Below are 15,132 nucleotides of genomic sequence, written 5' to 3'. Positions count from 1 at the left end.
GATAGTGAGGTCCAGAATTATCGGCACCCTTGATAAATACAGAATGTACTGTAAACTTTTTATACATTTTTAGGTGAGCAATAGTATTGGAAGAGAGTATTTAAGTAAATGAAAGTAAATATATTTGGAAGCCCTCTTTTCTAGTCTCAAAACTGCATTCTTCACAGGCAAAACCCAAGGCTAAAACCAAGAGCAGACATTCAGAACTATTTATTGTTTAACCAATCAATATAACGGACCCCTCTAGGCAACAAGAAACACCGGTCAATATTTTTGCTCACCTAAAAATTGGGTGGTCTGATACAAAAGGTAATATGTTTGAAGTTGTTTAACAAATCTAGATAAAAACACCAGGAAATAAAAGCTGAAATTTGGATTGGTCATCTATCTTTTGACCTCAAACTCAATTGTCAGGGTATACTTTTGGAAGAGATACATTAGGAGTCATTGCCCTGCTGGACAATCAAGTTTCAGCTTCCTAGCAACAAGATTTATTGCTAAATCTTCTGCAAACATGACTGTTGTTGAATTAATCACGCCACTGATCTTAAATTGTGTGCCTGGACCAAAGCATCTCAAAAACATGAATGACCCGCCTCCATATTTGACAGTAGGCATGAGGTACCTCTCCTGGTACGCATTCCTCTTTTTCTTTATGGTATGTTTAACCGCTTATGTATTTGTTTGTAAAATGGTCAATTACCATCCATGGCTTCTGAATGGACAGTTCCTTGGCTTTTCCCATGCTGATGGATGACAAAGGGATTTTCCATGCTTGTTACCTCATGTTCATACTCGTGTGAAGCAGGAAGTGATGAAATTACACAATATAGTTATATATAGAGTTAAATTTAAAAAAATTTGCAAACTGTTATTAAGAATTTTACTGCGCTTGACTTTATTTTCAAAAAGTGTTGGGAGTGCTAATAATTTTGACACCTATGGTTTTCTGAAAAAATTTGATCACAATATAAATCACAATAGAAATATGAGGAAATGTATTGCAATAAAAGTATATAATTTTCCCAAAACATACAGATTATTATATGTGTTGATTATCATATGTAGCCTTTTTCTAAATTTTTATTAATGTGTCAATAATTCTGGAGCCCACTGTATGGATGGAGAGATGAACAAGGGCGTAGTATTTTGTACTTGTTTGAGCCTGGCTCATTTAAAGCTAGCCAAGCTTCTAATATTTGAAAGGGGCCATTCCGTGCCAACTCCAGGGGATTGTACTTCTTGGATGCAGATATCGGGACTCGAGTCGCACTTAAGTCGTCACATACTCCAGACTCCACTTGAACTTGTCCAAAAATGACTAGAGACTCAACTGGAACTCATCAATATGGACTCATGAACTAAGAGTCTGCCAAATGCCATCGTGAAAATGACGAAGTGAACAATGTCACAACCAATGATTATTTTTCAATTATCTATTATTGTTTTTACAAAAAATCCCTTAGTAAAAACACACCCAACATCGTTTTACGTGCCACACTGTACGCCTTTCAGTTGCAGCCATAGCAACACACTACACTGTATTTCTTGCAGCATAGGTCGCTAAGATTACAGTTTGGCATTGTGTGGCCTTTTGAGTTTAAATAATTCAGGCTCAACGAGCCAAACAAAATGATTGCAAGTAGGAAAACGTGCAGCATGAAAATAAAAGATGCAGGAACAACCACGTCAAATTTCATCCGACATTTGAAAACTCATACGGAGAGTTAAATTGTTGAGTTAACGTAACTTGGCTAAACTGTTGTGTTGGCCAAATTATGTGTTTCAGACTCAGTATAATGTTTGTGTCACAGTTTAGCATCATGGAACTCTGTTATTTTGTTGACTGCCAAGTTGTAGCGATGTTGGCTTACATTTCAAATGGTTGATCTTGAAAAGCTATGCAAGTTAGAGAACCACTAGTGTAGGGTACAGCAAAGTTAAAACTTCTTCAGGTTGGCTTCAAAAGCCCCCTAAATGGTAATGCTTACATTATGAGTCACACAGAGTTCTTAAAAAATAGAATGGTTATTTATTTTATCTTATTTATTGATGTATCAATTACCTACATCACATACAAACGTTGGCTCAGACATGGTAGTTCATTCATATACAAATAAATAAATAGCGGCCTGTAGCATAGTGGTTAAGGTACATGACTGGGACCCACAAGGTCAGTGGGTGACTGTCTCTTGCTTAGTCTAAAATCAACTGTAAGTCGCTTTGGATAAAAGTGTCAGCCAAATGACATGTAATGTAATGTAAAAAAATATATATAAAAATTGAATAACTACAAATTGTTTTGTGTGACAATATGTCTTCTCAACTTCTGGTTTCTAGATCTTCAATTAGCATAGGAATTGTGATGAATTTCTATAGCCATACTGTTGTTAGGCTGCACCATTCTGGAAACTTGAGACTTGACTTGGACTCTTGCTCAGAGACTCAACTTGCATTTCATGACTTATGAACATCTCTGCTTGGATGATTTTGATGAGCTTCATCCACCACTTTGTTTAGCCAGTAGAGCCATTAGAATATTTCTGGGTTTTACGATGAAAAACGGGTCATGGCAAGAAATTTTGGGGGGTCCATCACTTTGTAAGGAAAATCCCCAATTTGTAGATAGAGGTCATTTTGTTTGTAGAATCCATATTTGACCTCAGAAAACATATATATAGTACTGTGTAAAAGTCTTAGGCACCTGTATAGCATTCTGTACAGATAAGATTCTTTATAAAATAATTCAATGAAAGGTCCTAAATAAACGTACTATACATTTTACATTACATTTTAGTCATTGGCAGAATAGTTAAAAACTGAATCAAATCAATATTTTGTGTGACCACCCTTAAAACTGCATCACTTCTCTGAGATATAGAACTGCAGGACAGCGTTGGCTAAGACAATTAGCAGGGAGGTTGTTCCAAGCATGTTGGAGAACTTGCCACAGTTCTTCTGCAGACTTTGGTTGGCTCCTTGCTTCTGTAGGAGGGAGGCGAAGTGTGACTGCCATCTGTGAGGAGCCTGTGAGCTGGGGGTTGACTCTGCCATTTGTGAGGTGGGGGTTCTGGTGTGTGTCAAAAGGGACAAAGGACAATACTGTTTGTAGTACCTTTTGAGGAGTTCCAGACCAGTGACGCCAAGAAGATAAAGGATAGATATATGGTGGGTGGATGAGCGGTTCCCAGGCAATTAGGCCATGAGGGCCATTACAACTCCCAGGAAAAGAATGTGCCTAATATCTTATGACCCCACACCTGGTCACTTCCAGGGGGAAAGACTCCGGGCAGTACCACAGTGCCCTCCTTTGGGCACTGCTGTCATTACCCCAGGGACTACTCTCTTGGAGGAAAACCTCAGAACTGTGGTTGAGATGGTCAATAGACCCGGTACAATATTGTAAACATTGCCCATGTGATCCTTGTTGTATTGCATTATGCCCATTGTTGTAATAACAGGAATTACATGTAAAATGGATACACAGGAGGGAGGTTTCATGATAACTGCACCATAACAAAACATTAGGATAATCTGTTTGGTATGGATGTGATCCAGTAAAGTCAAGGAATCAGATGAGATACATTTCATACCAAATGGATTTTAATAAACCATAGTTTCAATAACTCAAGGGAAAACCTACACGTCCTCTCTTGGTAATCATCTAATTTTCCCTACGCAACAACCCCCAACGGTGGGGGTCTAAATTCCAGATTCGACAACCCCACCAGGCTAATTTATGGCACTGCCGCCTGGATCAAACACATGATTTGGCATAAAAGCCAGGGTGACAAGCCTATCAGGGAAGATCGTATTCGACTTCCCACACAACATGTCTTGTGTATGTATGTATGTATGTATGTATGTGTAGCAGTGGAAGATCGCACTCGATTTCCCACACTGTGCATACTTTGTATATGTGTGTAGCGAAAGCAGGCTGGGTAAGATTTCACTCTATTCTATTTATCTTTAATTTGTCTATTGACTGTAATTGACTGTTTTATTCTACGCTAACTGCCTACCCGTCTGGAAATAAATTATTTTGTTTGTAACTTGCGTGATCTCCATGACTCTAATTCATCTTGTACCTTTTCAGCCTAAATTACAACTGAATATTGAGGGGGACAATGGGGACCAAGGACTGACCGATCGGCAGTCCCTTGGTACAGGTGATAGTTCTAAGCTGTGAGGCCAGCAAGTTTCTGCCAACTTAAAGGGTCGGTTAGGCACGGCTCTTGTGATTTGACGCGAAGGGAACCCCTGGGCGTTACGGCGCTGGTTCCTGTCAAATTATCTCTAAGGAGCCCAGTTAATGCTGCGCCGACCTGGGCTCGCAACTATCATGACTGTGTTGCATGTATTGTGTTGACTGGACCCTCAGCCTCTGAGTTCTACACCGAACTGAGATATTCAGCAATAATGTTAATCGCGAGAACATATATTGAGTAATGGTGGCGCAGGTACGAGTCGAGTGTAATCGCTCCCGAGGTTCGCGTAAATTTCAAACCCAAATTTCTAAATTATATATCTTAAATGGAGTCAGATAAACGAGTGGAACGAGAGTAACCACTAAGCTTTCAATACGGCCCCGTTTACGAACGGAGAATATTAGGAATTTTACTGATCTGTTTCAGGCCAGTTGTAAGCGGGATATGGGGCAGGTCAATCCATATCCGACCCGTGGCAACAGACCCAGTATATTCCTAAACATAATTGTGCTCTGTTCGTGTGCGGAGTTTGATAATTAAAATTTTTTCATTCACTTCTAAACAGCCAGGAAAGAACACGTCGTCCCTTCACCTCCAGCTATTCCCTCATTGGTCTAGCTGTGCAGGTTCTACACTTCTGATCTCAGACAGCCTTGATCAAGTTTTTATGTAAAAAGTAGTAAACAGTAATATGTTACTTTTTTAAATACAAAAATGTCTCTGTAAACTTTAATCTTTTGGAAAATGAATATTTGGAAATCTCAAATGTGTTCTTTTATACTAACACACAGAAAAAATGAAATAAACTGTTTTCATGGGGGAGTAGATCTCATATGGTCATATCTCCAAAAGTAAAAATATTTTTAGTGTCATTTTATTTGTAAATGAGTCATCTGAGAGCATTCTCTCAATGTGTACAGATAAACATCTTGCACATGACTCACAGCAGAGTTGAAACCCATGGAAAAATAATAATTTGGCCATTTTTGGCACATTTAAACCGGCCCGGAAGCCTATGTCAGAAACTTCACCTGAGCCTCAACTTTGGATATGTTGAAGGTACATTCTTAATCAGCTTTTCTCGAAAGATTTAGCCTTGGTACTAGGTGGGTTTTGTTTATACAACATTCCAAATGTCCTAACCTAAATACCTGTAACACCCCCATTATCTAAAACGGAAGATTCCGATTGCAGTAACTAGTATAGCCGCTGTGTTTTCATTTTATTATTATTTTATTTTATTTTATTTATTATAGTTAGATGCAGTCTCAATATTTAAATCTAGATTAAAATGGACCTGTATAATCAGGCTTTTAACCAGTTAGTCTGGTGACAGGACAAGAGATGCTGTTACCCATAGTGTGTTGTAGAGTGCCATCCTTTCCTTACGGTCACCTGTCAATCAGCAGTGACCAAGCAATCTTTGGCTATTTCAGGGTTAAGAATTCAAACACCACAGGGAATTGAATCCTGCAGTATTCAAGTTATCAAAGAATGTCTGTGTGTTTTAAATCTGTAGCTGTGGTTAATTTATGACATTATGGTATGACTCGTGTCATATCTTGTCATCCAACATAATAAGGCGTGCATGTGGACATGTCCGGTGATCATGTAGATCATAAAACCAACACCATGAGTTAGAACCCAACTTCAAAATTCCTTGTTGGTAGACTGTGACAGCTTTGCTAGAGAAACTATAAAATACCCCCAAAAAAGCTTGCTAAAGTCAAATAGCCTACTGGCTGCTGGACATCTGTGAGTCAATTTAAAGCAATCTCACCAACTCATCCCCATATTCAGCCCATGTTTTATATTTAGGGGTCCAAGCATGAAGTGCTGGATCCCAATTGTTTTTGTTCTGATTTTAAGGGCCCAAGCATGTAGTGCTTATGATTATTATTTTTCATCTCTACTTTGAATGCTTACATTTCCCCAACGGTCTCTTGAAAATTTGTATACAAGTGATGTGTAGAATTGTGATCTATTACAATATGGCACCAATCGCCACAGGGGTCGTTTTCAAATTATGAAATTTGAAAAGCCATACATTTTGACATGGGACTAGGGCTGTTAGATTCCCCAGCTCACGACGAACAAATAATATTATTGAGCCGATAAAACGTGCCTGGTTAGATTTTGCACTATTTCGAATTTTCTGAAAAACACAAAAGATTCTCTCATGAACCGTACATCCCATTGATGTCAGATTTGGTGGATATCATCCATGGACTGAATGCTGAATGGCGAGCCAATTAAATTGACACATCTGGGCATCTCTATTGAAACAACTGTCATTAATTCCAGACATTGCATTTGGCCTTGAAACATTCTACTTTTTCTACTTTGAAGGCCATGGTGTTCTGAACAAGACAAAACTTGAATGGAGTTGATAGCTTGAAAACATGGCCACTATAAACAAATAGGTAATTTAGCATTCTTAGCCTGGAAAAAATCTTCTCATGAAGCATTGAAAGATGGCCAAATGATAGCCAGTTATATTTTTGTATGCAAATTAGCATGCAATGCTAAGAATGAATTGCAGGTGATGGCAGTGCCATGAGAGCACATTGGTTTAGCCTTCATTGGCCTTCTCCAGCATTGTACTGTGCGCTTGAACCCCAGGTATCACCGCTATATTTATTTTTTCTTTCTCTTCTCTCACTTTGCCATTCTTGCCAAATTGGGGGAAATGAACAAGGAACAAATGTTCCCCGTTGAAAAGCAGCAGGCCATTTTTAAAGCCGGAATTTGACATATTAGTTTACAAAATAGGGCACTTTTATAGGAAACTTGCAAAGTGTGACTATAGCTTTGCTGCAAATTGAATTGAATGTCTGTCCATTGCATTCCATGAAACCTACAAAGAATTGCACCCAGGTGGTTGGTGAGGAACCTGCGGTCTGCATGCACCACCTGTCTTAATTGTGCAGTCTCAGCTCAGTTGGGGAATTGTGGCTGCATGCATTTTACAGTATCCATAATAGTGTATATTCTCTGGAATTGGTTCAATAGGACAGTTCCCCTTCTGGGTTTTTTGATACATCAGTTTTCATGTACATTTTTGATAAATTGTTGAACAAGATTAGTTTTTTCTTGCTTTAGACCTAATGCCATGTAGGGCCATTCCGTGCCCTGTAGGGTCAATTTACCATACTTTTGAACAGCATCATCACAGATTTAAATGAGATCTGGCATGCTGATTTGGCCTTATTAGAAACCCCTGGAACCGGAATTGCAGTGGTCTCAGATCTGGGAGACATGGGCTAACAAAGTTTTCACTAAATTTCCCTAAAAAATGTCATTAATTGGCGTGCCCCCAATGACTTTGACTTGAGATATCTCCATTATTGAAGGTTGTGGAGAAATTGTTCTTATATCACTGTATAAGTCTTCAAGTCCATATGTTATGTTCACCCCAAAATGAAAGGTAACAAGTACAAGAGATCACAACAGCATAGTCCAACTGGCAATTCCATGGGAAGTGATGGGGTACAAAATGTGTGCGTGTGTGTGTGTGTGGGTGTGTGCGTGTGTCATAATGACACATTATGAAAATAATATTTTGTTGGCCCACTTTTCTTATTTTTTATTCATCTACAAAAATGAACACCGATGTAATGACCAAGTGCTTTGCCAACTTGTCACATCACCTAAGTGTCGACACATTATCAATTTTCACTATACAATTTCAGAAATTATTTTTTCTGTATGGACCTCTTAATATTTGGAATTAAGGAAATTCCTCTTTTAGGAATAGAGCCAAATTCTTTCCAAGTAGATGGTAAATGTGATGATTGCATTATGCATCCATCTATCCATTATCTAGCCCACTTTTGGTAACATTTTGGAAATGCTTACAATTGAAAATTACTTGCTACTAAATATAGTATCAAAAAATCTATACAGGTGAAACACAGGTCAGCAAAATTAAAGGTTTGCAAAAGGAGATGGGTGACTTCAGGTCAAATCTATAACGTCTTCAATCTAAAGAGATAACAGATGATAGCAGCCATTGGCACGACAGGGTTGTTGCTTTCTCATTTCAATGCAAGAATTGAACACTGTTGTCCTTTTTATGGAACATATTCTTAATCACCATACTATGTTATTCCTAAATTTCTAGTTCCCGATTGACTGTAAGCTTGTCCACATCTCTGCACCATTTGAAACAACATCAAGAAAAATTGTTTGAATTTTGGTTCACCGAACATTATTTAATTATCTTCACTGAAATATTGCCTTGTGATGTATATATAAGCAATATCACCAAAACAGCAAAGGCAAGTTAGGCAAAGCAGTATTTTCTCTATTCTCCATTGTACTTTTCTCCAGTGGTAGTTCAAAGTTCCCAACCTCTGGGACCGGTAATATCTTTCTCACTACTACATTCACAGGCTAAAATAATGTTGGAATTCAGGTCTACCACGCCTGTATAGAAGTAAACTAATGAAATCAATTACATTTTAAAGCATTCAATACACACACACACACAAAAACTTTGAAGGTTATCAGAAATAAGTTTGACCAGTGAACAGAATTACAAAATTAACCATTCAGGCCTCCTGGTAAATGGGCCAGGATTAAACAAAATAAAATAAAAAGTGCAATAAAAAAAAGCTCATAAAAGCACCTTCATTAGAATTATATTTAGTTTAGTATATTTAGTTATTTCTAAAATTTTGTTGGCCCACATTTTAATTTAGAATCATATGATCAAAGTCACAAATGTGATCGGGATAAGAGATTCATTTCCAAAATATACATTTTTTTGCTTTTATTGCTACCGAATAAATAATAAATGTTCAGCAAATAAATTGCAGTAGATTACAGGTCAATGTGTCCAAGTCTCTTACACAAAACTTGACAATGCTGAGAAGTGATCCAACCTGGATAACGTCTGAAAATACAAAGTACATGACCCCAAACTGCAGTTGCGTTTTCAACACAATGGACCTCATCATGCAAGAACATTCTTGTATTCTTATCATAAATACCTCACACCATTTTTTCGTATAAAGGACTCGTAGGAGTATGTGCCACGTTGGATTCAACAAACATACCAACTTAAGGAAAACGGTCCTAAATGATGATGCCTGCTATAACGCAGTATGTACTATAGGTGGGTTCCGTCAAATAGCTGGATACTTATTTTTATATACTTACAACAATAACACGTCATGTCATTGACCCAAATTCATTAATTAAGCTGGGGCTCTGTTTCGTTCAAGAAGGTACAAATGTAGGAAAGACAAGATGACAAGGGGCAAACTCCACACAGAAAGACCCAGGCGGAGTTTCAAACCCAGTACCTTCTTGTTGGGAGGCAACAGTGCTACCCACTGCGCCACCGTGAAAGCATATTATTTCATACACTAGTTATGAAAAAAGGTAAAAAGAAGGAAATTATGTGAACTATCCCCAGAAGATTTAACTGCTTGATAATATTTAAGATTCCTCTCCAACACTGGATATTTACAAAGAATGACTTTGTGCTAGCCAAGTGGAGGAACTTTTGCTTAAGCCTACAAGAGTGTAAACAAGGCAAGAAAATGACTGGCCCACCAAGTCTCATCTGCCCATCAGATCTCTCAGAATTAAATGACTGAATAATAAAGAAAGTATGCACATTTATTTTGTTGTTGCCTAAAGACAACTGGAATGCCACATTCAACCACCATGTTACTCCTTTAAATACTCTCTGTTCCAATACTTTTCCTCACTTAAAAATGAGGTGGTCTGATACCAAAGGTGCTATGTTCTAAGTAGGTTAAGACATCTAGGTGTAAATACCAGGCAGTAAAAGCTGAAATTCTGAACTCGTGTTCATCTTTTTATCGCAACCCCAAATGTATTCAGTGTATTTTGTATTTCAGGAATTTGGCTTGCTGTTCCAATACTGTTGGAGGGGACTGTATTTTTAGCAATGATCAGTCAGTTATCTCTTAGTGGCATTTATTGTGCATGACTTTATAAATTAGTCTGTGACATGAAAACATTTCTTCTGGCACAAACTAGTCGAAGCCTATGCAGCGGTGGTTGCCTTCGATACTATTTGCAGCTTACAAGCTTGTAACCACGTTCCAGCCATTCAGAATAGAGTTCACCCAGACCACGGCATAACATTAGTTTTATTTGTGCAGGTAATGAAGGGTTATTGTTACATCTTTGAGTTGCTTAAAAGCTGTACAGTTTTACATGCAAAAAAATAAGATGAGGAGGTAGCAACTATTCAGTTACATCTGAATTTACTCAAATATGTATTTGCTTTCATGGTCTGCATGTATTAATGTCAAGAGTAATGTCCAGAGTGAAAATATACAAAAGATGACAAGAGCCCTATAGTTTCGTTAGCCCAGTGTTGGTAGCCTCCCAGCCTGATGTAGGCCAACTACCATCTCGTGGCAAAATCCAACGGGACACAACTCTGTTGATATATGGAGTAGAGAGATAACTTAGTTTTTATCTAAAACTCAAAATAAGTTTTGGGGTAAATGTGACTGTTTTGATAGAGCAGGTCACATTTTCAAATGACTTCTTGGTCACGCATTTTATTCAACAAAGGGCATTCACGCCAGCTTTCATGATTCCACAGCCCACTTGACAAGACTTGGCTGCAGCAACTTGTGAAAAGCCAGAGAATCATTTACCAGACACAGACAGATTCCAGACTGTCACATTGAGAATATAGAATGCATTGAGAAAGTGTTATGGATGTCTTAAACAGTGTTATAAAGTGGTTAAAGTTCCCTGCTTTTGAACGTTTTACATTGGAGAAATTGAGTAAGAAGTGAAAAATGTTACGATTGTGCCGGTTCTCCCCAACATAAAATAAAGCAGACACTCATGGAAAGTTTTTTTTTATTGGAGATTCAAGGTGCCATTCTTGTGAGTCATTGCAGGAATTCTCGTTTGCTTTATTTTATTTACAAGAATAGAGTCACCTGCAGAATCCAGCGCTCATTGTAATTGACTGCATCTGTATTACTGCAAGCCTCCCAGAGATTAATTCAATTAAATTCAATTAGCAACAGCTTAATGGACTTAAGATTCATAACACCCATAATGCAAATGTGAATCAAAAGGCTTTAATTAATTGAGTATTTGAAGAACTCTTGATTTTCAGCTGTTCACAGCCAAAAAAGTAAAAAGAAATCAGCCATTTCACTTAGCTAATCAATATCCATCCATTTAAATTCATTTCCTGTTTAAAACATATGACATATATTGGGGAACAGCATTTCCCCTTTTAAGCACTTTACACTTTTCAAACATCACACCAACACTTCTTAAAACATGTTGGTTTAGAAGTGCCCACAGGATGTAACATTTAAAGAATGGGTATCCCCATCCTAACATTCAGTACAATTATAGAAAAACGTGAAAAACTTGCAGACAAAAAGTGGTACCCGTGCCATTCAAATTTGAATGAGAAATGTCTTAGTAGACTCAATTTGGTAGTTAAATCATACTGCAAATGTTTATTTAAAAAAAAATCACATTTCTGACTATCTGCATAAATATTAAACCACTCACAATATTTAAGTGTGACATTTTATGGAAATGAGTGATGCCAGGATTAATGTCAAACAAGGAGTAGGCCTACATTTGTTTGTTTTTGATAGATTTTTTCTATCTGAACGCATGATGTAAGGTTGAAGCTTACAAGCACACATGCAAGAGCAAGAACAGATATAATGATATAGGCCTACAAGAACAATTATATATAAATGGTAAATGGCAGGCATTTATATAGCGCATTTATCCAAAGCGCTGTACAATTGATGCTTCTCCATTCACCCATTCATACACGCACTCACACACCGACGGCGATTGGCTGCCATGCAAGGCCCCGACCAGCTCGTCAGGAGCATTTGGGGGTTAGGTGTCTTGCTTAGGGACACATCGACACAGCCCGGGCGGGGGATCGAACCGGCAACCCTCCGACTGCCAGACGACTGCTCTTACTGCCTGAGCCATGTCGCCCCCTCATGCATTTACACAATCACCCTACAGATTGCCTGTCGATATAAAAATAATATATTTCATAAATATACAGGATGACTCAAATGATGCTGAGGTCATAATCCACAATTCTATTCCACATATATTGTACCATCCCAATAAACATAAGTACATTTCCTAAAATCACATTATCCTGAAAGCACTACCTGCAACTTCTAGTTGGTCCTCAACATGTCAACTAAAATTCTTTACACCATACAGTCTGGGCATGCAGCAATTTCAGTATGATTCTAATGCACTTAGTGGGCACAGTGCATCAATCACTGTAAGGCACTCAATCAAAAAAAGTTGGTAGAGGGCCATGCCTCCAATGTCAAGGAAAATACAGCGCATTCAAGCAAAGCCTAAAAGGTACCCTGCATCTCTCCTCTTCCAACGTGCTCACATAGCCTGCCACCAAAATGAATTCACTGGGAAAAGTGAAATGCTGAGAAACAGTGAGGGGGGAAAAAACATGTAGCGGTGGTGTGGGGTTAGTTGAGGGGACTGCCTTGCCTGGGGTCTTAGATCCAGAAGGCTTTCTCCTCTTGAATGAATGAATGAGAACTGCCAACAAAGCAACAAGCAAATGACATCGGATTAGTTTCCTCTTGCTTGCCCAATCAAACTTATATTTGCTGTAATCTGTTCCCTGTATTAAGTGTTAACTGGTTTCAGGCAATGCATCGAGAAGAGATGCCAACATCAGCAGTGGCCACATTGTATGTAATACTGTTGAGGGGCAGCCTGTAGCGTGGTGGTTAAGGTACATGAGTGGGACCCGCAAGGTCGGTTCTTCGACTTTTGGTCGCTTAAAGGTACAATGACAAGCTTTGGGTAACATTTTCTTTTTTGATTTCCCTTATAGTCCAAAACACAGTATCCCATGATGCAAGCAAACAAAAGAGGTACAAAATAAACGGATGTGCTTACTCCAAATTAAGGATGCATCATATTTAGCAGAACTGGGTAGATTAAATGCTAGCTACATAGTTAAAAAAAATTTTGACAATGGCAAAGTATTCCATTAGCAATTATAACTTGGTAGTCGATTGTTTGAAATTAGACGCATATTGATAGCGTTCATTAACAGCTTTACTAAAATACCAGAATAAGCAATTGGAACAGTACACCTGGAGCAGCAACGTTAACTCAAGCCAGTGAACATACCTTAGCTAGCTAGGTAAAGAAAGTAGATAGAGGACTAACGCTAAGGAAATGTCCCTTAATCATGTAGGTAAAGAACTGGAATGACTTCCGACTCCTGCTAGTTGGCTAACTTACTTGCAGTTCAGTCCAACTCCTCACTGCCCAAAGCGACCATTCTCCGGACGGGTCATGCCAGTTATGCCACTGTAACTACACTGGTTAATTAGCTATACGTCTATAGACTATGCATTACCTAAACGACTACAAAATGCAAATAACATTTCAGCTAGGTAACGTTAATTAATCCTAGACAGCTAAGTAACTGGCCAGCTAATGACGTACGGAATAATGTTAGTTATTTAACATATTATTGGACCGGGTAGTTTGCCTTCGCACTATAGCTGCCAAGCAGATCGTGTTTGGCTGGCTGCAGCACGCGACTGTGTTTGGTTATCCGATCTGTCATCCGACTCACTGCCAGCAAGCTAGCCAGCTCTAGCTAACGTTTGCTACAGTGTGCACGGAGATGTTTCAACTCACAGCCTTACCTAGCTTTCCCCGAGACTCCTCCAGTTTCTGGATTTGGTTTTCTAAGAAGAGCATGGCCACTCCAAACGCCAACATCGCCAGAAGCTGAAACTTGGGCGGCATCATAATCCTTAGGAGCCCCATCAAACTGCCGGGTTGTTAGTCATACCGCATTCGCCGAATGAAAATAAAATCGAGCGTGCAGAAACAAAACAAGAGGATGCTTTGATAGCTTGCGCTCGGTAGCGTTGTCCAGTTTGCCTGTTTGCTAGCTCTGTCCCTAGCTAATTAGCTATGCAGTCACTTTTGTTGTCTCATGCTGGATAAATTAAAGTTTTGTATGCCTGCATGTTGGTGATCCCAAAGGGCAGCATGTAACTAGCTATAGACCAAATGTTCGCCTAAATTGCCTCCTGTATGACGAAAGAAAGCGCTCAATCTCAGTTCGCCTCAGCGACCCCTTGCTCTCTCATCTCGGATTCAGTCGCCGTTGCTCAGTTCAAGGCGGAGCGTTGTTCTGCGTCACGAAGTAATCACACTTCCAAGCAAACCCTCACTTCGACTCCCACCCTTAAGTACAACTATTGGACGTGACTGCAGCCGCATGCACAGTCAAGCTCAATTATTCGTCAATTATAAAATAGCTATGTTACATCTTCGACTATGATTGGACAATTTAACTGCCACAATCCTAACGCAAAAATGACACGATGCGAAAACATACCCTCGGTCGGAAGATTTGTTTTGGGTGGAGAATAAGCGAATTATAAATTATATTTCTATAATTTATATAACACACGTTTTAGAATGAATTTACGCCGTGTTCACAACTCATCTGTTGTTTTTACTTACCTTACAATCTTCGCTCCTAGATAAAGGTAGCACCATAACCTAGCCGATCTGACAGACTCTTGGGTCTTTTGAATTAAATACTTCCCCAAACAAGCTACGATTGTTATGTCGTAGTGAACGAGAATATATCCTCAGTAGGAAGATTTGTTTTGGATGGAATTATAAAGCGAATAAGTTTTAAAAGCAAATTATAAATAACATGCTTATAATCCATATAACAACAAATCTTATAGAATGAAAACGGGACCGACTTAATATTTTCTGTAAGCATTAATTTACTGGGTTGTTGGAAAAGAGATTGTTTACAAGTCATTATCCCCGAAACAATCCATGAAATAAATAATTTTGTCTACTTCCGCCTATGGATCGTTGTTATTCACGTGACAATTTCCTT

General features: G+C 38.6%; 1 protein-coding gene across 1 annotated transcript in view; it reads right to left on the bottom strand.

The window, feature by feature from the left end:
* The window catches only part of LOC133126908 (heparan sulfate 2-O-sulfotransferase 1-like), a 100,976-nt gene extending 86,557 nt beyond the window's left edge, over window positions 1-14,419 (bottom strand). Inside the window, exon 1 of the mRNA XM_061239405.1 lies at window positions 13,907-14,419. Within this exon, the coding sequence (XP_061095389.1) occupies window positions 13,907-14,030 (124 nt within the window). The 5' untranslated portion in view covers window positions 14,031-14,419. The remainder of the gene's footprint in view (window positions 1-13,906) is intronic.
* Between the last annotated feature and the right edge of the window lie 713 nt (window positions 14,420-15,132).

Source organism: Conger conger, chromosome 4 (genome assembly GCF_963514075.1).
Source record: "Conger conger chromosome 4, fConCon1.1, whole genome shotgun sequence".
Classification (NCBI taxonomy): Eukaryota; Metazoa; Chordata; class Actinopteri; order Anguilliformes; family Congridae; genus Conger; species Conger conger.
Note: the sequence above shows the minus strand (reverse complement) of the source record. Positions and strands in the feature narration are given on the sequence as shown.